The 24,555-nt window shown below is 46.6% G+C and overlaps 1 protein-coding gene across 2 annotated transcripts; it reads right to left on the reverse strand.

Moving 5' to 3' along the window:
• Positions 1–3,128: 3,128 nt before the first annotated feature.
• Positions 3,129–23,176, reverse strand: fbxo38 (F-box protein 38). Of its 2 annotated transcripts, none has more exons than XM_080840367.1 (21): positions 23,144–23,176; positions 22,027–22,261; positions 21,622–21,755; positions 21,093–21,256; positions 20,313–20,478; positions 19,688–19,963; positions 18,557–18,650; positions 17,687–17,817; positions 14,923–15,093; positions 14,229–14,371; positions 13,870–14,074; positions 12,974–13,111; positions 12,645–12,836; positions 11,765–12,259; positions 9,611–9,711; positions 8,831–8,933; positions 7,731–7,897; positions 6,215–6,360; positions 5,350–5,453; positions 4,614–4,727; positions 3,129–3,867 (listed from the first exon to the last, which is right to left on the reverse strand). In XM_080840367.1, exons 2-21 carry the CDS (start codon positions 22,155–22,157, stop codon positions 3,689–3,691), a joined length of 3,354 nt encoding a protein of 1,117 aa, XP_080696493.1. In that variant the 5' UTR covers positions 22,158–22,261; positions 23,144–23,176; the 3' UTR covers positions 3,129–3,688. The 2 variants fall into 2 exon arrangements, with proteins under 2 accessions (XP_080696493.1, XP_080696492.1); XM_080840366.1 differs by lacking the exon at positions 23,144–23,176 and adding an exon at positions 22,817–22,948.
• Positions 23,177–24,555: the final 1,379 nt, after the last annotated feature.

The following is a 24,555-nucleotide window of genomic DNA, read 5'->3' on the forward strand; positions in this document are numbered from 1 at the left end:
TGATGGTTAGACGGAGACCTGGAGAGGCCTACAAGCCACAGAGTCTTGCACCTACTGTGAAATCTCTCTCTCTCTGACTACAGGCACATATCTCTCTCTCTCTGACTATAGGCACATATCTCTCTCTCTCTGACTATAGGCACACATCTCTCTCTCTCTGTCTATAGGCACACATCTCTCTCTCTCTGACTATAGGCACATCTCTCTCTCTCTGACTATAGGCACAGATCTCTCTGTCTATAGGCACAGATCTCTGTCTATAGGCACACATCTCTCTCTCTGTCTATAGGCACACATCTCTCTCTCTGTCTATAGGCACAGATCTCTCTCTCTGTCTATAGGCACAGATCTCTCTCTCTGTCTATAGGCACACATCTCTCTCTCTCTGTCTATAGGCACAGATCTCTCTCTCTGTCTATAGGCACACATCTCTCTCTCTGTCTATAGGCACACATATCTCTCTCTGTCTATAGGCACACATCTCTCTCTCTGTCTATAGGCACACATATCTCTCTCTGTCTATAGGCACACATATCTCTCTCTGTCTATAGGCACACATATCTCTCTCTGTCTATAGGCACAGTCTGGATGAGCTTTAACAGATGCCTCACTCACACGTCTGACGTGGACTCCACTTCATTCTTTGTGAGTCAATCACATAAATATGCACACCTGTGGATGATGTCACCTCTCTGCACCATCCCCACACACATGCAAACAAACACGCGCACACACACACACGCATACACACGAACACACACACACATGCATACACACGAACACACACACACGCAAATGAACACACATGCGGGTAAACAAACATGCGCACATACACACAGACACACAAACTCACACACATACGCAAATGAACACACACACACACACACACACACACACGCAGACACGCACACAGACACACACACACACACACGCACACACACACAAGAAAGAAAAACACTAATTTGTATTCTCCCTTTTTTATTATGTGAAATAGGTCTTTTTTTATATAAACTTATAAAACAAATCTGGAAGATCCTTTAAATACAGCTTATCTGTACAAGGGTATTTGTGCACAGGTTTCTGCAGGGCTACGCATGGTTCTCATGTTAGCTTGGCCTTGAGGGGGGGAGTCAGTCAGTCAGCGGGCCGAGTAGAAAGACGACGAGCAGCAGGAGAACAGAGAGGGCTGATGACGCTCCGGATGGCTTGGACTCTTCTCTTCACTAGACTGTGTTATCATGTGTGTGTGTGTGTGTGTGCGTGTGCGTGTGCGTGTGCGTGTGCGTGTGCGTGTGCATGTGTGTGTGTGTGTGTGTGTGTGTTTTATCATGTTAACTCTTGGAACACCGAGTTCTTTTCACAGTAAATGTATTCAGCATTGCGTGCGAAGTTAAGACAAAACGTGTTTTTTTTTTCTCCCCCCGTTCTTTCTTCTCATGTCGTTTGTTTTACTTGTTCACTCGCACACACAGTCACACTCGCACGCACGCAGACACACACACAACAACAACAGACACGCACCAATCTCTTCACCTGTTGAGCTTCCTGCAGAAACTCACTCACTCGCTCGCTCTCTCTGAAAAAAAGAAAACTCCGCAGGGTGAACCCCCCCCCCCCCCCCCCTTCACAGATCCGGAGAGCTCCCCTGCAGCTCTGTGGAACAGATTCATGTATTCTCTCATTTCTCCCACTGTCGGCCCGCAAGTGGTGGCAGTATGGGGACGATCACTAAAGAATCTGGGAAGTGATTTTGAAGGGGAGACACCTGTTCACACGTGTGCCTGAAGTGATGCCCCACTCACCACACACTCACACACACACACACACACACACACAGACACACACACACACACACACACACACACACACACACACAGACACACACTAACACTGTTGAAGGTCTTTAGACTAAACCAGGGGGTGAGAGAGGGACAGAGGAACTAGGACCTTGAAAGAACTTCATACCTCTATGAAATCTTAATCCCTTTTTAAATCCTTAGCAGAGAAAGCATAACTAAAGAAGCGACACTGCCACCCTTGAGCAGGAGTCCTCACTCACTCACACACACTCACACTCACACTCACACTAACACCATGGACACCCCCAGCACGTGGCACCAGCGCTCTCTGCGTAACAGACACGCCACTCCGACCCTGTGTCACATCTCAAGAGTAGAGCTCTCTGTGTAACAGACATGCCACTCCAACCCTGTGTCACATCTCAAGAGTAGAGCATGAAAAAAGGAGAAAAACGCTAAAGTTGTCAAATTAAAACAAAGGAAAAGGAAAATAAATAAATAATGAGAGGAATAAAAAAAAGAAACAGAGGCTATAGATTCAAATCTAAGGGCACTTCTAGCCTTGCAGGTGGGGGCTCTTCCTCCTATCTCAACACTGGAGGTAGGTGAGAGAACAGAACTTTACAAAACCAAAACAAAACAAATCAAACAAACAAACAAACAAAACAAACAACAAACAAATCAATTAAACAGAAAGAATAAAAACTTGGTACTCTCCCCAGCTGGCAGTGTAAATCTTTCACACGAGCCAAAATAAGTGGCCTGTAGACACTTCTGGGGATCAAGCAACTCAACAGAGAACAGAAGACTATTTCTGTTTGAACTGCATCACTTCACATCCAATTGAAAGACCAACCAACCAACCAACCAACCACACACAACCTAGTGAACGTCCACCAATCACAGCACGTTCCTCTAATGAAAACCAACCAACCAACGGACACCCATAGTGTGCACTCTGATCACCAATGGAAACCCCAAAGTGGGCTCTCTGATCACCATGGAAACCCATAGTGTGCACTCTGATCATCATGGAAACCCATAGTGTGCACTCTGATCACCATGGAAACCCATAGTGTGCACTCTGATCACCATGGAAACCCATAGTGTGCACTCTGATCACCATGGAAACCCATAGTGTGCACTCTGATCACCATGGAAACCCATAGTGTGCACTCTGATCACCATGGAAACCCATAGTGTGCACTCTGATCACCATGGAAACCCATAGTGTGCACTCTGATCACCATGGAAACCCATAGTGTGCACTCTGATCGCCATGGAAACCCATAGTGTGCACTCTGATCACCATGGAAACCCATAGTGTGCACTCTGCTCACCATGAAAACCCAGTGTGTTCACTCTGATCACCATGGAAACCCATAGTGTGCACTCTGATCACTGGGGAGCTCTCCTGCTCCTTGGAAGCAGCAACGTAAGGCGACTGTACTACATCTCCTCCTCCTCCTGGGGAGGAACTCACACATGACAACACCTGAAAAGAAACTGAGGGAAAGCCTGAAACTCAAGCTGACAACAATGCATACTTCTTCTTGAAGACTCTTTTTCTCTCTCTCTCTCTCCCCCCTTCAGTCATGTGGTCAGGGGGCTTGTGGAGAGACGAGGGGCATAGTGTTCTAGTCTCTTGCACTAAAGGTCCATCAGCACCCTCACCCCCGCAGGCTGCAGACTCCAGCCCAGCCTGTGTGTGAGCAGGGGTGATCAGGGAGGAGGTGGGTGTGTGTGGAGCCGGTGGGTTCAAAGCCCTTTCTCCTCGTCTTCACCACCACCACCTTCCTCTTTAAATTAGTTTCTGTGCGCCCCCCCACCCCCACCCCCTCCTCTCCCCAGTGCGGGGCAGGGCGGGGCAGGGCAGGAGAGACGAGGCACTAGATGTAGTCGTCGTCGACGGGCTGGCCGCGGGCGTCGCAGTAGTGGATGAAGACCACCACAAGACGCTGGAAGACACCGCGACGCGCCTGCCGCCGCTCGGATATCTCCTCGCCGATCGTCTCCATGCAGATGTCGGCCGAGAGCTGGCCTTTACGCCGCGGCGCGTAGATGGTGGCTGCAGGGGGGCAGAGAGAGGAGGAGCGTTAGCCGTGAGATGCTGCCGTGGGCACACTGAATACAACACTGAGGATGAAGCATGGCCGGTCCAAAAGGTGGCAACAGCAACTTTAAAGTAGCTAGGGTATAGGCCAAACTAGCCAATATCAACTTTAAAGTAGCTAGGGTATAGGCCAAACTAGCCAATATCAACTTTAAAGTAGCTAGGGTATAGGCCAAACTAGCCAATATCAACTTTAAAGTAGCTAGCGTACAGGCCAAACTAGCCAATAAAATGACCTTTGTTGAACATTAGGCTCCCATTTTTTATGTTTATTATTCAGCCAACAAATGAGCTTGGATATTTCAAAGTGGTTTCTCCACTAGTTAGTTTGTTTTCTAAAATGCCAAATGATAACCACGTGTGTGAAGCAATAGTGGAAGTACCCAAGATTGTCGTTACCCAAAAAATAAAGTAGTTCTATATCAAATTTCGTTCCATCTATGTGCTTGAACATCAGTGTACTAACATGCTAATGGAATAATCCCATTTCACTAATACGACGTGATTAAGATGGAAAAGTAGTATACGACTAAACGCTCTAATAACATGAGTGCATACCTCCACTCTGGAAGCAAACTTCAAGTGGTTATGGGAAATGGATCTTAGGGTGCCAAGACTAGTGAGTATGTGTAAAAGTGAACCATTAAACTAAAATGTACCTTACATGAGTAGATTAGAAATCAAACAAAAAAAACACTCACTGCTTTCATCATCTTCAAAGTCATAGCGTGCATAGCTGTTAGGCTCCGCTGCACGCAGCGTCCTTAGCCAGGGGAAGTCTGTGATCATGGTGTAAGGAGCTCCATCCACTGCACCTAGGACAGAGACCACAGGACAGGAAGGACAAGAGGAGGTGAGGCTCCAAGCTTAAAGGAGACCACAGGACAGTAAAAACAAGAGGAGGTGAGGCTCCAAGCTTAAAGGAGACCACAGGACAGGAAGGACAAGAGGAGGTGAAGCTCCAAGCTTAGAGGAGACCACAGGACAGGAAGGACAAGAGGAGGTGAGGCTCCAAGCTTAGAGGAGACAACAGGACAGGAAGGACAGGCGGTGGTGAGGCTCCAAGCTTAGAGGAGACCACAGGACAGGAAGGACAAGAGGAGGTGAAGCTCCAAGCTTAAAGGAGACCACAGGACAGGAAGGACAGGCGGTGGTGAGGGCTCCAAGCTTAAAGGATCATGTTTACAATGGAACCAAACAGAGAGAGAGCAGTGGTCATGGGAAATCTCTGGATGAGATACTGGCGGTGTTTAAACTGAATCCATCTCAGTGTTATGACATTAGAGTTAGGGAGGTGGAGGGGGGGTGGGGGGCCTGAGGTCACAATATGTATGAGCCAATGAGTAGGGTTCTATTTATGTGTCACAGGATGTGTGGTGCGTGGGGACCCTCAGGCTGCGGCTCCCAGGGGCCCGGGGTGACCCCGCTTCCTCTCACCCTCCAAGGTGTAGATGTCTCTCCCCCAGGGGTAGTTGGGATACTTCTTCACATCCTCTTCCGTTCGCGTGGCCTCCGGGAAAAACTCGTACTTGATGAGTTCCCTGTTGACGAAAAAGAAAATATTTCACATTCGGGGAGGCCTTGATGGAAGACGGTGTCTTTGGCCCAGAGTTGTGTTTCTGCTGGACTGATCCTGAGCTGCTCATCAAACTACCCAGTGGGGGAAAGTGGCACCATCTGCTGGTCACTCTGTGAACTACACAAAGACTCCACTTCCAATTACTGAAGAATCCATTTGTGTTTCACTCTCAGACGGCCCCACCCTGAGGTGCTATGAGTGACATCATCATCTTTATTACTCAATCCAATATTCTTTTGACTGAACTATTCAAGTTTTTCAAAGCCTGTTGGTAAGGATCCATCAAGCCTTAACAACACCTCCATTTCCTCTCATGCAACTGACTGAGTCATGTCAAGACAGAAAATCACTCACTGGCTGATGTTGGCGATGAGGGTGTGTGTGTGTGTGTGTGTGTGTCACTCACTGGCTAATGTTGGCGATGGGGGGGGGGGGGTGTTTGTGTGTGTGTGTGTGTGTGTGTGTGTGTGTGTGTGTGTCACTCACTGGCTGATGTTGGCGATGGTGTGTGTGTGTGTGTGTGTGTGTGTGTCACTCACTGGCTGATGTTGGCGATGAGGGGGGGTGTGTGTGTGTGTGTGTGTGTGTGTGTGTGTGTGTGTCACTCACTGGCTGATGTTGGCGATGGTGTGTGTGTGTGTGTGTGTGTGTCACTCACTGGCTGATGTTGGCGATGAGGGGGGTGTGTGTGTGTGTGTGTGTGTGTGTGTGTGTGTCACTCACTGGCTGATGTTGGCGATGGTGTCCATCCAGCTCCGCACGCGCACCTTGTTCCTGACGTTGGGCGGGTTGCTGAACTCGTGGATGATGGCGATGTGGTACGGGTACGGACCACTGAACAGCATCTTCTCCAAGGCCAGGGAGTTGATCTGGAGGGAAACGGAATCATCAGAGTTGGGCTGGGATTCTGCTGGGAAACTTTGGGGATTTTTCAACATGGGCTTTTAGGGTCCACATTTTTACTAAACACAATTCATAGTGGAAATTGGTTCAGTATTGAATAAGATCGCTATAATTGCCAACCGCAAAACGTCTTTACGAAGTAATCCCATGGGGGAAGCATCTGCGTCAAAGTACAAAGTACCACTTGGTTACGCCAATGATCGGCTCATAATGTTGTTCAAAGTGTCTGCCAACATGGACAGGATCCCCACAGACATAGATAGACCTGTGTGTGTTTACCTCAATAACTGATCCCTACAGAGATAGACCTGTGTGTGTTTACCTCAATAACTGATCCCTACAGAGATAGACCTGTGTGTGTTTACCTCAATAACTGATCCCTACAGAGATAGACCTGTGTGTGTTTACCTCAATAACTGATCCCTACAGAGATAGACCTGTGTGTGTTTACCTCAATAACTGATCCCTACAGAGATAGACCTGTGTGTGTTTACCTCAATAACTGATCCCTACAGAGATAGACATGTGTGTGTTTACCTCAATAACTGATCCCTACAGAGATAGACCTGTGTGTGTTTACCTCAATAACTGATCCCTACAGAGATAGACCTGTGTGTGTTTACCTCAATAACTGATCCCTACAGAGATAGACCTGTGTGTGTTTACCTCAATAACTGATCCCTACAGAGATAGACCTGTGTCTGCTTACCTCAATAACTGATCTACAGAGATAGACTGTGTGTGTTTACCTCAGAGATAGACCTGTGTCTGTTTACCTCAATAACTGTAACTGCTTCAGTTTGTACTATTTAGGACTTCCGCAACCCAGTCCCTTACATGGTTAACAGGATATGGTTCCTGAATCCTTTTCACATTTACTGCCATTGACGGGGTAAGGCAGTGCTGCAAGATGTTAATGTGAAATATCTTCACCAGTAGACTAGTCACATGCTGCCACCAATCAGTAACAAACAAATCAACAATCCGTATCATATCCAGTCAGCTGTTAAACATGTAGGACGTGAGCAGATGTGTGTGCTCCTCAGAGGGTCATGTAGGACGTGAGCAGGTGTGTGTGCTCTTCAGAGGGTCATGTAGGACGTGAGCAGGTGTGTGTGCTCTTCAGAGAGTCATGTAGGACGTGAGCAGGTGTGTGTGCTCTTCAGAGGGTCATGTAGGACGTGAGCAGGTGTGTGTGCTCTTCAGAGGGTCATGTAGGACGTGAGCAGGTGTGTGTGCTCTTCAGAGGGTCATGTAGGACGTGAGCAGGTATGTGTGCTCTTCAGAGGGTCATGTAGGACGTGAGCAGGTGTGTGCGCTCTTCAGAGGGTCTGACCTGCTGCATGGGCCTCATGTAGATGATGCGGTTGCGTTCCGGCGGCATGCGTAGTATCTGATCCAGGACCTGCTCCATGTCCAGCTTCTTGCACTGGGCGTAGTCAAAGCGGTTGACGATGGGGGCATTCTCCACCTTCAGGTGCTTCAGAACTCTGCAGCGGGTGGCTGGAGGGGCAGGAACACGACATGGTTAGGTTCAGGTGTTTTGGGTTTCGTTCGGTGTCGGAAATACACGAGGGCAATGGGCAAAACTGCCCCTAAGAAAAATGCCCCCATAATTTTCTTCTAATAATAATTGAATGAACTTGTCAAAAAAATTGTAGCACTATATGACCCGGCCCAGTTGCCTTTCGCCTTGACTGATGTTCTTACAAAAATTATAAATGGAGCGCGAATCAGACCTGTGACTGAGTGTGAGGAGAAATGAGAATCAGCAAACACAGTCTCTGTCACCATCTCAGGTTCTAAAAGATAAAATTCACACACCCAGCGACCATCGAAAAATGGAAGCTAGATTTGCTTCGGGTGGAGGATGACTACGACGAGAAAAAGACCCACATTTCTTTCAAGGCATGTCGGACTTGTGGACAACGAGTTGCCAAAGTCGTTTCAATCCAGCACAGGCGAATTATTCTGCTGACTTCATCAAGGGGTGCAGAAACATAAAGAAATACATGGCATTTCGTCACCAGGCGCCAAGCAACACGCCATCGCCACGGTGAATGATAACCAGTAATAATGGTTTTTGAAATGATTTAGTTCGGTTTAGCTAGTTTAACGTTAAATTGCCCCCTAAAAATATGTACATTTCCTACCCTGATTTTGCTAAAGTGTTCCAACAGGAGTGGATGTATCAAACATTTGTATGAATCCACTCCTGGGGAGATAATGGCCCTGCACTTTGTGTCAAATATTATACATCCAACGTGTGGAGTGTTTTGGTCCTTCTTGAGGTTCATTGTTGATTTGATGTGATCCAGGATGGTACTCACCGTGTACAAACATCATCCTGGGGCAGTACTCACCGTGTACAAACATCATCTTGGGGCAGTCTCGGGTACTCACCTTGTACAAATATCATCTTGGGGCGGTACTCACCGTGTACAAACATCATCTTGGGGCAGTCTCGTAGCACCAGGTCCGTGACCCCACAGTTAGTGAGGGTTATCCCGACCAGGTTTTTGGACTTCAGCGTGAGCACCTTCAGGGCAGAGAAGAGCATGGGCACATGTGAATCCCTGTTTCACTTGTATTACGTTTACACTTTACAGACACTTATGCTGCTGAACGTGAATCTGTATGTTTACTTTGTATTAGGAAATGTCTTGTCTTATCTGTTGTGCCTGTGCACTTTATATGTTTCACCGTGGGTGGGTGGGAAACGTCCAATCAATTCCTTTGTATATCACATGTGAAGAAATTTACACCACCACCACCACCACCACTACCACTACCACTACTCCTCCTCCTCCTCCTCCTCCTCCTCCTCCTCCTCCTCCTCCTCCCCTTTCAAGAGGAGAAGAGCTCCACAGGAGAAGAGGAGAAGAGTTCAAGAGGAGGAGAAGAGCTGAAGAGGAGAAGAGCTTCACAGGAGAAGAGGAGAAGAGCTTCACAGGAGGAGAAGAGCTGAAGAGGAGAAGAGCTCAAGAGGAGAAGAAGAGCTCAATAGGAGAAGAGGAGCTCAAGAGGAGAAGAAGAGCTCAAGAGGAGAAGAGGAGCTCAAGAGGAGAAGAAGAGCTCAAGAGGAGAAGAAGAGCTCAAGAGGAGGAGAGCTCAAGAGGAGGCTGAGAAGGGCACTTGATGATCTCACATTGATGACGACTAGGATGAAGGTTAAAGGGTTAGTGTTAAAGTGTGGAGGCGGAGGATGGTACTCACCTGCACGTGGTCGTCCTCGGTTACAGGGTCGCTGGTGCTGGTGGACTTGTCTGCGGTGCGTTTCCTCTTCACGGTGACCCGAGCCTTTGGTTTCGATAGCTCTGAGCATAAAGAATATGAAGTATGAGAAATGACCAATACGGTACACAAATCAACCTTCAACCGACGTTTAACAAACAACGATCCTCAAAGTTATAATGCCTATTCTAGTGCCATCACACAATCTAGTTTGGCAAATTAAGCAAACTAGTGCAGTGCCCGTAGGAATCATGCATTCTGTAGTGTTAGCAGACGTAGGTGTAGCTGTTGGGTAGTGTAATATCAAGACATATTTGCACTCCACATAGGTACAGGTTACACTGAAGTATTATTGTGATGCATGTTTCCTTTTCATTAAGAAATGTTTTAATGTTAGCCTTTTTGGAGATATACCAACAAATAAAGTTTGAGATTATGTAGTGGATGCAGTTGAATATAGATGTCAAAGTTGCTGTCTAAACTATAAACTAAATGTCATAAAGAAAAATTATTTAAAATGAAGTTATGGTTGAAATAGGATCTTTATTGTAAGGGTAAGTGTAGGGTAAGAATGGTCATGCAGTTGGACTCAAATGTAGGTTCATTTTATTGAATATATGTAGCCTACTGTACTGTAGGCTGCTGTATGACTTCGATGATGCTAGCTTTGACAGCCCATTCTCAGACAGATCGTAATCTAATTATGTCCTTACAATGGGAACACAGTTTAAATACTCTGACTGGAGATGGCGTTACTATCCCCCACCCGAATTCAGTGCAGGACTGGGAGGATAACATGACGACGTGGGCCCAACATAACTTACAGCGAGATTTGCGCGTATTTCGTGGACTCCATAGCAACAGATGGGAAAGCAATGGACAATCTGAAAGCCTCCGAGGCTTATCAAAATATTCATATTGTTTATTAGTATAGCGTATTTTTACAGTACATTTCTGCACTTATTTGACTTACAACTTGGCAAACTCATTTCATAAGCATGGTTGAAATGTAACTGTGATTACAGTACTTATTCATGGCATATGCAAAACGCATGAATTTTACTCTATACAACTCTTTATCTGAATTCATAGTTCGCGAGGTATTTCTATTTTATCGTTTGCGTTTGGATTACGCGTGGATTACTATTCCCTGTCTGTTAGATGACTGTACAACTCTAGACATTACTTTGAAACTTAATATAAAGAAGCTTATATAAACGAATAGATAAAATCAATCACTGTCTTAAGATTACCTGAGCAAAAGTCTGTATCTGTTCACCAAGAAGAATTTGAATGCGGACCTCCTTATCGTATCCAACGCTATTCTGAACTTTGAGTGAAGGCAGGATAGTTTTAATACCGCTAATATTGTTTGTGACGTAATTTGTGGCGTCATTTCGGTGCTACGGGAAACGATAACCCATTAGTGCCTACGGGAAACGGTAAAATACAAATATCTCGAAACTATGAATTCAAAAATCTTCAAAATCAAGGATGCACAGGTTCATGACATGCGTAAGCTACATGCGAAATCTCATAACTAACGTCAGTAACTAACTAGACAGACTGACACACACAGAGAGATTCCTGGATTTATAGATAGATGCTATTTTGGCCCACAAACATTATTGGTGTATCCAATTTAAAGAGGCATTACACAGTTTTGAATCAGAAACTAGCAAGGTAACTAAACACACAAAGTAAGGAAATATGTGTTTGGTAGATTATTTCTTTGTTGTAACAATGCTTCTTTGCAATAAATCGTGTACTGTTGGAAAGCCTGTTTATTTCCCTTTTAAATGGTACCACATTTGTAAGGAACATGCATTTGTGGGATGAGCAGCGCAGCTGTTTATGTGGGTATCGCCCAAGCAAAATGTGCTCATCCCACAAATGCATGTTCCTCACAAATGTGGTACCATTAAGAACCAACAGATTTGCTTTACAAACATCAGCAGCAGCACAAGTCAAACCTACATAGAGTCGTAACTACATGAACTGAAAGTAGAACACAGTGCACAGTTGTTTGTGCTGTATTATTGTGAACCCGTTTGTCTTTGCTTCGGTTCGGTTCTGCTCTGTGTGTGTGTGTGTGTGTGTGTGTGGGTGCAGTAAGGAGGACCTCAGAGAGCTCACCTGACTCTGACACCAGGGGTACTTCGGAGAGCCGGCTGCGGGAGCGCGTGATTGGTCGTCGGGGCCCGCCCCCAAGGAACCTGTGCAGCCGCTCCTCCTCGTCCAGATGGTCAGACGCTAAGGACACGCCCCCTCCCGCGTGCCTGGCCCCGCCCATCCTGCCTACGCCCCGATCCGCGGGCCCGTCCCCCCTCACCGGGCCATCCTCCACGCCGCCACCCTGCCTGGCCTCCTCCTGACTGTCTGCGTCTTCTCTCCAGCGGATGGACCCCACGTACGCCCCCGCCCCCGGCACCTGGCCCGCCCCCGTGTTTCGCTCCGGGGCCTCCGTGGCCGCCTTCATGTCCGCCTTGATCTGCTCGCTGGTCACCTGGCAACCCTTCTCACAGCTGGTCGCCTGGCAACCCTTCTCACAGCTGGTCACCTGGCAACCCTTCTCACAGCCGGGCTCCTGAGGGGGCGGGCCTCGCCGGCGCAGAGGCGTCTTTCCTTTACCTGGATGAGCCAATAACAGACAGCCATTCACAGACAGCCAATCACAGACAGCCAATCACAGACAGCCAATCACACACAGACCATCACACACAGACCATCACACACAGACCATCACACACAGACCATCACACACAGCCAATCACACACAGCCAATCACACACAGCCAATCACACACAGCCAATCACACACAGCCAATCACACACAGGAAACAACACCAGAGCAAGCCGATTACATTACTGTTCACTTCACAACCCAGTGGCACGACACCCAGTGCTACAGCGGCCAATCAAATCAGAGCAAAGCCCAAAAGAGGCCAATCACAGCCTTAACACCACTGCAGGGATGTCTTGACTGCTGAGTGGGGCTGGTGTGTGTGTGTGCTCACTGCTGAGTGGGGCTGGGGCATCTGAGGTGGAGCTCTTCGGCCTGCTGCTGTCCGGCTCGGAGTAGGAGGTCCTCGACGGGCCTGAGGGCGGAGCTTGCACCCGAGCCTTCTCCTGCTCCTCCTCATCCTCGCTGTCCGAGTCCAGCAACTCCACAGGCTGCTTCTTCACTGAAGACGGCACCCCACTGGGCCCTGCAGGACAGAGAGGGTGAGATGAGACCGCTGTGTGTGTGTGTGTGTGTGTGTGTGTGTGTGTGTGTGTGTGTGTGTGTGTGCGTGTGTGTGCGTGTGTGTGCGTGTGTGTGTGATCAGTGGCGTGTCCCTCTGACCTGCTTGCTCCTCGTCGCCCCCTGCTGGGCGAGCGGCCTGGCTGGGACCTGAAGAGCTCTGCTCCACATCAGCGGCCTCCATCACGACCGGGTCAGGAGCAGCGTTCTCCTGTACCACCCCGTCCATGCCACGGATGTCTGCACAGGAACAGCCACACGGACAGTACCAGTCAAAAGTTTGGACACACCTTTTCATTTTTTGAGAAGATTTTTCTTTACTTTTACTAATTTCTACATGGTAGATAACACTTTTTTTGTTTAGTACATCATTCAATATGTGTTCTTTCTTAGTTTAAATGTCTTCAGTATTAATCTACAATTTAGAAAATAATAAAAGGAAAGAACAAACTTCTACAAAAAATGTAAGGTGTGTCCAAACTTTTGACTGGTACTGTATTTACATAGAAGTGTAACGCACAACTACAGTAGCCTACACAATGATATGAAATTTCCTAAGTGCTACACAATTTCTAAACCACATTGCGTTGTATCAAAATGTATGTTACAGGGGAATATGGTCATCAATCTGAAGATGACCGAGGGCTAGGCTACAACAGGTGCTTACTCCAAGTTTGGGGTAAAGATCCTGTGGTTTAGAAATCAATTATATTATGTTTCTATCACTTAAATGACTCAAATCACATCACACAGTCAAACTGCCATCCTGACTCTGGTCCATACCAGGGCCAAGTCTATTCACGGAAGAATAGAAACCAAAGAGTTCCAGCTTGTTCTACCTCCCATCCTCTAACGGTGAGAGGGGACCTGGGCGCTTACCCTTCACACACAGGGACACGGTCGCCTGCCCAACACACACACACACACACACACACACACACACACACGCCTACCCAACACACACGCACACGCACACACACACACACACACACACACACCCTCAGGTCGACGCTGCGGCTGCTGATGGGGAAGGGCCGCCGCTTCCTCGCCGTTGTGCGGTGGAATGTTGGCCTCGTTGTTGTTGTTTTGGTGATTGTTGTTATTGTTGTTGTTGTCGTTGTCATTGTTGGAGTTCTGGTTGCTCACGAGTGCCGACGAGACACCGATGCCCGTGCCCGCACTCAGACCCACACGCGCACATCCCTGTGAGGAGAGAGAGAGGCCTCGCTGATCAGTTCCCTCAACACTTGAGCTGGAATCAGACCGGTCAGTAAACAGCCAAGTAGCAACACAGCTAACAAAGTCTACTACACTCCGTCACCTGGGAGGTTTTGTGTGTGTGTGGGTGTGTGTGTACCTTGGGCGGCTCCCGGAACATCTGGTCCAGAGAGATGAACTCCAGGCTGGGCAACATCTCGATGAACTGACAGAAAGAGTCCAGCTTGACCGCATGACACCGCACCAGCGTCAGGTCCACCAGTCGACTCCAGCGGGAGTGGTCTGCACACACACACATAGCAGGTAACTAACTGGATAATCTGGAGGTGGTTGCGGAGGGGAGAACGAGGAGAAGGCTGGCCTATTTTTATTTGTATGTATATATTAGATTCCTGTTCCTATTCGTATTCCCTCGCTGCTATTACACCTGAATTTTTTTTTTTTTTTAAGATTTGATTTTGGCTTTTTTTTATGCCTTTAATTGATAGGTAAGTGAAGAGTGGGACAGGAAATGAGAGGGTGAAGAAGAGGGGAGTGGACTGGAGAAATGACATCAGGCTGGATTCGAACCCGTGTCCTCCATGGGTGTCAAGCCCAAATGTGGTCGAGGCTACTGTGTGAGCTACAGTGCCCCCCAACACCTGAATTTTGATAACGGGATTAATAAAAGTTTATCCTTTGAACCTGGCTAGAGAGAACCACTGTGGTAGGAGCAGGGAGAGACCTACCATACTTAGCACTGGACGCTCACACTACACAATAACTTCTAACGGCGGATACAACATTAACGCAATAATTGCTGAAAGAGGATTCAATACGGCTTCAGTCTGTACCTGTGATCCAGTTGTGAGGGTTGTGCAGATGAGGGCAGTTGTAGATGACAAGGTACTTTATGGAGGTGAAGACCTCGTTGACGGCTTTCATCCCGATGTCAGTGATGATCCCTGGGTTCTCGATCACGTCAGCCAGACCGTATTTCACCAACTCACTGTGGCTCATCTTACCTGAGGGTGAGAGCAGAGTTTAAGACTGCATAGTGGAAGTCATCGCATTCAGAGTTTAAGACTGCATAGTGGAAGTCATCGCATTCAGAGTTTAAGACTGCATAGTGGAAGTCATCGCATTCAGAGTTTAAGACTGCATAGTGGAAGTCATCGCATTCAGAGTTTAAGACTGCATAGTGGAAGTCATCGCATTCAGAGTTTAAGACTGCATAGTGGAAGTCATCGCATTCAGAGTTTAAGACTGCATAGTGGAAGTCATCGCATTCAGAGTTTAGGACTGCATAGTGGAAGTCATCGCATTCAGAGTTTAAGACTGCATAGTGGAAGTCATCGCATTCAGAGTTTAAGACTGCATAGTGGAAGTCATCGCATTCAGAGTTTAAGACTGCATAGTGGAAGTCATCGCATTCAGAGTTTAAGACTGCATAGTGGAAGTCATCGCATTCAGTCATAAAAACTAGCAAACTTCAAAAACGCACCTTAAAAACAGTCAACCTCAGTGTTCTTTCCATGTCATTTAACATCAGCTCAAAAAATGTACAATGGCAAATCCAAAATTTAATTTAAAACAATTCTTCAGCTTAAATTGTCCTTGAGTAACAGCCTAAAAGCTCTAATTTTCTCTTATGTTAGGGAAGTGTGAGTAAGCCAAGAAACACGCTCGACCAATCATTCTAACTGTAGGGGAATGGATGTGCAGACACACATCGCTGCCCACAACATTCAGGCGAGAACAAGGCAGAATAAAAATCCCATTTTAATGATAAGATTACACGCAATCCGTTCCTCTGGTCCAACAGAATTTTTGAACTACTGGCCGATATCATGTTGCAATGTAAGTGGTATTTGAGACGTATGCTGTGTGAGACGTATGCTGTGTGAGACGTATGCTGTGTGAGACGTTTGAGTTTGACAGTGTGTTGACCCACGGACAGTTCCTCCATGGGGTCTCCCACTACTAAACCAGTTCCTCCATGGGGTCTCCCACTACTAAACCAGTTACTCCATGGGGTCTCCCACTACTAAACCAGTTACTCCATGGGGTCTCCCACTACTAAACCAGTTACTCCATGGGGTCTCCCACTACTAAACCAGTTCCTCCATGTGGTCTCCCACTACTAAACCAGTTCCTCCATGTGGTCTCCCACTACTAAACCAGTTCCTCCATGGGGTCTCCCACTACTAAACCAGTTCCTCCATGGGGTCTCCCACTACTAAACCAGTTCCTCCATGTGGTCTCCCACTACTAAACCAGTTCCTCCATGGGGTCTCCCACTACTAAACCAGTTCCTCCATGGGGTCTCCCACTACTAAACCAACAACTACAGGCAACAACTGAAAGACTGACTGTGTACAGATGTAGACTTGTCGGTCTATCTATGGTCAGTATGTCTCATGTCAGTTTGTCCTCTTCTAAAGACTTAATATGGGCAGACAACACTGAACCTCTTTTTTAAGATACCAGTTCCTGTTCTTTCCTGCTTGAGTCATCCCTCTTTCACTGGGCCTTAGCATATATGTGATCTCATTCCTGCCATGCTCTTGTGTATTAGTTTTGAAAGCAGGATGGGGGTGGGATGAGCTACTCGACATGATGAATACATGGTGCAGTTTTTTTAGACACAGTACACACACACACACAGTACACAACCACACACACACACACACACACACACACACACAGTACACAACCACACACACACACACACACAGTATACAACCACACACACACACACACACACACACACACAGTATACAACCACAACCACACAGTACACAACCACACACACACACACACACACACACACACACACACACACACACAGTATACAACCACACACACACACACACAGTATACAACCACAACCACACACAGTACACAACCACGCACACACACACACACACACACAAAGTACACAACCACACACACTCACACACACACACACACAGTATACAACCACACACACAGTACACAGGCACACACAGCAGGTAGAACTTTAACAAGCAGACTTGGGGGCAAAATTAGGCTGTTTGAGATTCTTATAGTTGGTTAATTTAAAGTGCTCTGCCCTGGCATACTTATAGGACTGGCTGATGGCCTACTACAGACCTAACGGAGACTCTTAATGCAGACCTACCACTATAATAACAGTGTGCACTGCACCCACGCATGTAGGCTCTGTTAAGGTCCTTCCACCTGTCATGAAGACTAATCCATCCAGCCTGAGAGGGATTCAATTTAAGTCACAGGAACACTCCATACCCTCCACCCAGCACAACTGCACTTATTTAAGTGGTTGCACAAACACACATCTATTGCACATCTAATGCACAATGACAAATAAAGTCTATTCTATTCTATTCATAGCCAAGCCAGCTACAGCAGATGGACATATGGCTAAAGGCTAGCATATGGATAACATGCTCCTTTCTTCCAGTACTGAGGGAGAGTCTATCAGCATAACAGGGCACTGGATAATAAAATGGCTACCTCTTCAGCTTCATCGGAAAAATATGGCAGCTGTAAGGGACGTCCTGTCAAACAAATATGTGAAGGTCATTTGGGAAAGTATTTAGGGGAATAATGACTTACATTGCAACAGGAACTCATCAACGTATCCAAGGTGCAGCGTCTCAAACTGAGGGAACTCAAGCTCGGCCATCTTCAGTGCAGAGAACACGCCATCTTTGGTTAGGGAGGGTTGGATTCGGACTTCATGAAGCCTGAGGGACACAGAAGAATGTCCACATCACTCAACATGAATTCTTGTGTGCAGTGCCGTGGACTGTACACTGTGTTACAGAGGATAGTTCAGTCACAGAGTAAATCAAACTGATGAGCCCCAATCTTACTGGCGTGTAGCAGTGTTACACTAAAGCAATATAGTACTCGTGCGAGTGGGGTAGGTAAGGGATATTCCCACGGGTGGTGTTTGGCCGTAGCCACAAGGCCGGAGGCCTTCCCCGTGGGAATATCCCTTACCTACCCCACTCGCACGAGTACTATATTGCTTTTATAAAACAATTTTATAGTCAACCAATTAACATTTAAACACCAAGTTATTGATAAAACTTTTTAAAATTTCGCCATTGTTTCTCCGCAAAAAAAAAAAAAAAGTTCCATTGTCAACGTCTTTTGGAATTATAAGAACTTTTAATTAACGGTTATCGCTTAATTTTTTCATCGCGGAGTAATTTATTTTTAGCTGTGAAAAGTCCGAGTTGGGATGTCCTGGGATATTACAACTCATGGAACGTCTCTCGTCCAATCAGAAACAGCTAAATTATTTGATAGAAATTGCAGAGCATAGTTCAGTCACAGAGTAAATCACACTGATGAGCCCCAATCTTACCGGCGTGCAGCGGTGACACACACACACACACACACACACACACACACACACACACACACACACACACACACACACACACACACACACACACACACACGCTCCAGTCTTACCGGCGTGCGGCGGTGATGATGAGGTATCCCAGGTCCACTTCTAGTGCATTCTTACAGGCTCCGAATACTATCGTGTGCAAATTACGAAACCCTCCTGAAACAGACAGCTGGAAGTCAGCAATACAATCAACATGTCAGCCTTCAACAGAAGGGAGAAAATGTGGGAGAAAATCCACATTCGAACAAGTTATTGTGTATGGCACATCCATCTGCAATGAAGACTTTCTTCGTCTCGCTTTGAAGCTCTAAAGCTCTGAGTTTCAGAACCACTCTCTTTGGGTTTCATCAGAACCACTGTCTTGAGCTCTGAGTTTCTACTTTGAGGTTTTACTTTCAGCTCATAACTGAAATAATTATTCACATAATAATTATCTCAAGCTCTTGTCGTGCATATTTTGGGAATACCCACAAAATAATACCGTGGTAATGTATAAACTCTTAAATTATGTTTAGTTAATTTCGCAGTATTAGTCTACTTAGACTCGAATGATGCTGCTGCATGCAGTTTTACTTGAGTGTCTTGAGCTCTGAGTTTCATCAGAACCACTCTCTTTGGGTTTTAACAGAACCACTCTCTTGAGCGCTGAGTCTCATCAGAACCACTCTCTTTGGGTTTCATCAGAACCCCGCTCTTTGGGTCTCATCAGAACCCCGCTCTTTGGGTCTTATCAGAACCACTCTCTTGAGCTCAGAGTCCCATCAGAACCACTCTCTAAAGCTCTTAGTATCATCAGAACCACTCTCTTTGGGTTTGATCAGCACCACTCTCTTTGGGTATCATCAGAACCTCTCTCTTGAGCGCGGAGTTTCATCAGAACCACTCTCTTTGGGTTTCATCAGAACCACTCTCTCTGGGTTTCATCAGAACCACTGTCTCTGGGATTCATCAGAACCACTCTCTCTGGGTTTCATCAGAACCACTGTCTCTGGGATTCATCAGAGCCACTCTCTTTGGGTTTCATCAGAACCACTCTCTTTGAGTTTGGGCTTCATCAGAACCACTCTATTTGGGTTTGGATTATCAGCACCACTCTCTCTGAGTCTCATCAGCACCACTCTCTTGAGCGCTGAGTTTCATCAGAAACACTCTCTTTGGGTTTCATCAGAACCACTCTCTTTGGGTTTGCTCACCTGACCTCCAGCTGTCCTCCACCACGTGCTGGATGAGCCCCCCGAGGAAGGGCACCCTGACCAGCTCCAGGTGCTCCAGGTTGCGTGCGGAGGCCAGGCCCGTCACCAAGGGAACGTACTTCAGGGAGTTGGTAGGGCCGGCACAGTTCCTCATGACGAAGGTGCGCAGGCTCACACACAGGAAGTCTTTGAAAGGCTGAGGCTTGGTGAGGCGCACCCACTTCAGGTACAGGTGTCTCAACATGGACACACAGGGGATCTCTGGCACATTCACCCCTACCAGGCCAAATACAAAAACACGTCTTTGGATTACGACTTGATTGACATGGTAACATTTAACATTTCGTCATTTAGCAGACGCTTTTATCCAAAGCGACTTACAAGGATGTATACACATTTTACATTTTACACTGATGGCACACTGCACATCAGGAGCAATTAGGGGTTCAGTGTCTTGCTCAATGACGCTTCGACAGGGGGTGGAACTAGCAACTTTCTTATTACTCAACGACTTCTCTACCTCCTGTACCACTGGTAACAAACAAGTTAATAGCTAATGGCTAGCTACCTCTTTGCTGATGCTTGGATTTGAAATGGCAGAGAAAAACGCTAAAGCAGCACCTACCGACAAGGTGCAGGGTTTGGATTTTGGCGGCGGCGGGAATGGTGAGCTTGTTCTCGGGGGGGATGGGGAAGGCTCCGTTGCGGTTCCGGAACTTCCCCAGGATGTGGACCTGAGGCATGTAGTTCCAGATGGCCTCCACGAGCTCCAGGTGAGACGTCTCAACCCCCTGAGCAGGAGGAGAAAAACAATCATGTTACACTACAGGACCCTGCAAGCTACTGAGACTAAACATCATGTTACACTACAGGACCATGCGAGCTACTGAGACTAAACATCATGTTACACTACAGGACCCTGCGAGCTACTGAGACTAAACATCATGTTACACTACAGGACCATGCGAGCTACTGTGACTAAACATCATGTTACACTACAGGACCCTGCGAGCTACTGAGACTAAACATCATGTTACACTACAGGACCATGGGAGCTACTGAGAGTAAATATATCATGTTCCAATAAAAGAATATGTGAGCTACTGACACTTAACATCATGTTAGACTTCAGGATTATGTGAGCTACTGAGAGTAAATAGATCATGTTACACTAAAGGCAGGGGCGCAGATGACATGTGACCCGATCCATCCCCACCACTTTCCCTATGTAAGGCGACAATCATCAGTTAATAACTCTGCACAGCTTATTAGGCGATGTTAGGGTCCCCCCCAGTTAAAAAATCCCATCTGCACCGCTGACTACAGGACCATGTGAGCTACTGAGACTAAATCTCTGACTTTAGCCTCCTTCTTCAGCTGGTGTAAGCGGCCCAGGCTGACTTACTATTATATTGGGGCAGGCCTGCAGGGCTTCTAGAACTCCAGGGATGCTGAAGGCCTCGTAGCCGCGGACCCTCCGTCGCTCCAGGTACCTTGGATGCAGCCCGTACAGCTGCTCGAGGTCAGGCATCTTCTTCAGCAACATAAGGAAGCTGGAGTCTGTAAAGCCTGCGACGTGCACCAGGCCACGCATAACAGGGTTACGGTCAAATGGTGAATGGTTGACACGCACAACAGTGTTATGGTCAAATGGAGAGTGGTTGACACGCAAAACAGTGTTATGGTCAAATGGAGAATGGTTGACACGCAAAACAGTGTTATGGTCAAATGGAGAGTGGTTGACACGCACAACAGTGTTATGGTCAAAGGGAGACTGGTTGAACAAAATCGTAATGATGACATGAATGCAGATTGGCCTTGGCATAATACTGTTTAAATCTATCCATTAAAATGACCTGGCCAACTTTTCACTTTTCTCTTGTTATCATGTCTAGCATTTGCGGAGCACAAGGAAGAGCGGACACGCTGCCTACCTGAGGGCATGTACTCCCACCAGCGGCTGGCACACAGGTCTACCACCTTCACCACACGCAAGTACAGGGTCACAGCCTCCCGAAGCTTTCGGGACAAACACTCCATGCACATGATATCCTGCATGGGCAGATACCTGCACAGGGAGTCATATTTAGAGACACACACACACACAGACAACATCAGAGAGCTGCACAGGGAGTCATATTCATAGACACGTCCAGAAAAACATCAAAACAAAGCCAGGGCTATCTGGGAAAACAACAACAACAATAGTACATCTCAGGCACTAACACGTTTGTTCAGTGCAAGCCATCGAAACGTCTGAAAGAGTGAGGACCATGTTGTTAGAGGGGTGGTGCCTGGACTGAAAGAGTGAGGGTGATGTTAGAGGTGTAGTGCCTGACCTGAATATGTGGCAGAGTACTTCATGTGAGAGCTCGTTCATGTAGTCCTTGGGCTCCTCGTGGGTCAGCGGGTCATGCGGGCCCTCGTCCAGGTTCTGAGTCTTGGTGGACTTCCTCCGCGGGCCCATCATGGCCGGGTCGGAGATCTCTTCACTCAGGGGAGACAACCAACTCCGTCCCCAGCAACTCAACTCTACTTCTCAGGCATGCAACACACACCCTGGGCTGCAATTCTCTATAAGAAACCAAGAGTGGTTTAGTGCAAGTACATCATTTACACACATGTCAAATTCCATGATAATTCTATTAGGGTTCCACTGGAAATTGCATTCAAAAGCAAGACTAGTTGAAGACACTCAGCAATGATATGGAGGTAGTACTAACAGATACTGGCTAAGCTTGCTCGCTCACTTACTAACTTAGCTAGCCACAACAATGCTGACAACGAGCTAGCAAAAGGGCTAGGATGCTAACAACTACTGGATGTTCAAGAAGTGATGCAGAGACCGACCTAACGATGTAACAAGCTAAATAAGAGGCTGCACCTTTGCCCAATTGAATAACATGAATAATCGATGAGAAACAATATTCTTTTGGAGAGAAAATGATCCAAACAGAGAAATAATTCTGAACCTAGCTGGTGGCAAGTTAGCAAAACTGAAGCAACAACGCTTTGACCATCTCTTTTACAAACGTAACGTTAAACGTTTCTTCGTGACATAGCATTACACAGTACACAGATGTAAGTCACACACACGTAGTCATTAGGACAAAGTAAGTCAGGATTCACCTCTTTGTCTACTGGCAGTGCATGAGGATGATGTGGACATGCATTAGTTTTCTTCACCAATTCACAATAATCTCCGTGCTCAGCTACTTGACACTTCTGAGTTGTTAGCTAGCCAGCTAGCTTTATAACTAGCCAGCGAGCTAGCCAGTTACATCCCCACCAGAGGCCTTTCTGAGTCAAGTATTAAACAAAGTCCTTTACCTCCAATGAGATAATATCAACCTTTTTGATCTTGGGACTGTCAGCACTACCTTATCTCACCGTTTGTGATGAGTCTAGTACGTATGCACGGAGTGTGTTCACTGTAAATAACACCCTGAAATCTACCTCTGTGTGTCCCAGCTGCAGCTCGCAGACGCACTTCCTCCATTAGCTGCGTTTCCCCGCCCCTTACGTTACGTTGTGCCTTTGGTGGGAGGGGCTAGCCATAACATGTTTGTTTGGGGAGTTTGCAGTTTTTGCCGTTTTTATGAAGTTATGAAATTATGAGAACGTTTTACTATCAGCTCATAACTGAAATGATTATTCACATAATAATTACTTCGAGCTCTTTTCGTGCATATTTTTGGGAATACCAGCAACATAATACCGTAGCAATGTAAAAACTGTAAAAAAAAAAATACGTTTTGTTAATTTCGCAGCATAAGTCTACTTAGACTCGAATGACGCTGCTGCGTGCAGTTTTACTTATTGATTGAATGAATAAATCACTTACTTATTGATTGAATGAATAAATTCATCTTTATAGCCTACTTATACAGTGCTGTTCTCAACACCTAAAGTATATGGTATAGGGAACTCACCACCACCAATGTGTGGCAACCATCTGGATCTGGATGATGCTTCCATGGTATAGCAGCCAATTTGCACCAGAATGCTCACCACCCATTGGCTATCTGGTGGGAAGGTCAACTGACAGGTAAGTAGCCCTAATGGACAAATTGGAGGGGGGGGGGGGTTCCCCGGTTCCCCATCACTGCTCTGGGTGGTTCCCCATCTCTGGGGTACTGGGATCCACACAGGTCAAAGGTTCTGTGCCTCCTATTGCCTCCCAGCACACCTCTTTCACAGTCACTATATTCACTCCTCTCTCAGTAGTCACTATATTCACTCCTCTTTCAGCAGTCCACAGTATTCACTCTATATTATATTCTATTCTATTACTATATTCACTCCTCTCTCAGCAGTCACCATATTCACTCCTCTCTCAGCAGTCACTCTATTCACTCCTCTCTCAGCAGTCCCTATATTCACTCCTCTCTCAGCAGTAACTATATTCACTCCTCTCTCAGCAGTAACTATATTCACTCCTCTCTCAGCAGTCCCTATATTCACTCCTCTCTTAGCAGTAACTATACTCACTCCTCTCTCAGCAGTAACTATATTCACTCCTCTCTCAGCAGTCACTATATTCACTCCTCTCTCATCAGTCACTATTCACTCCTCTCTCAGTCAGCAGTCACTATATTAACTCCTCTCTCATCAGTCACTATATTCACTCCTCTCTCATCAGTCACTATATTCACTCCTCTCTCAGTAGTCACTATATTAACTCCTCTCTCATCAGTCACTATATTCACTCCTCTCTCATCAGTCACTATATTAACTCCTCTCTCAGCAGTCCCTATATTCACTCCTCTCTTAGCAGTAACTATATTCACTCCTCTTTCAGCAGTCACTATATTCACTCCTCTCTCAGCAGTCACTATATTCACTCCTCTCTCATCAGTCACTATTCA

This window comes from Sprattus sprattus, assembly GCF_963457725.1.
Source record: "Sprattus sprattus genome assembly, chromosome: 6".
Lineage (NCBI taxonomy): Eukaryota > Metazoa > Chordata > Actinopteri > Clupeiformes > Clupeidae > Sprattus > Sprattus sprattus.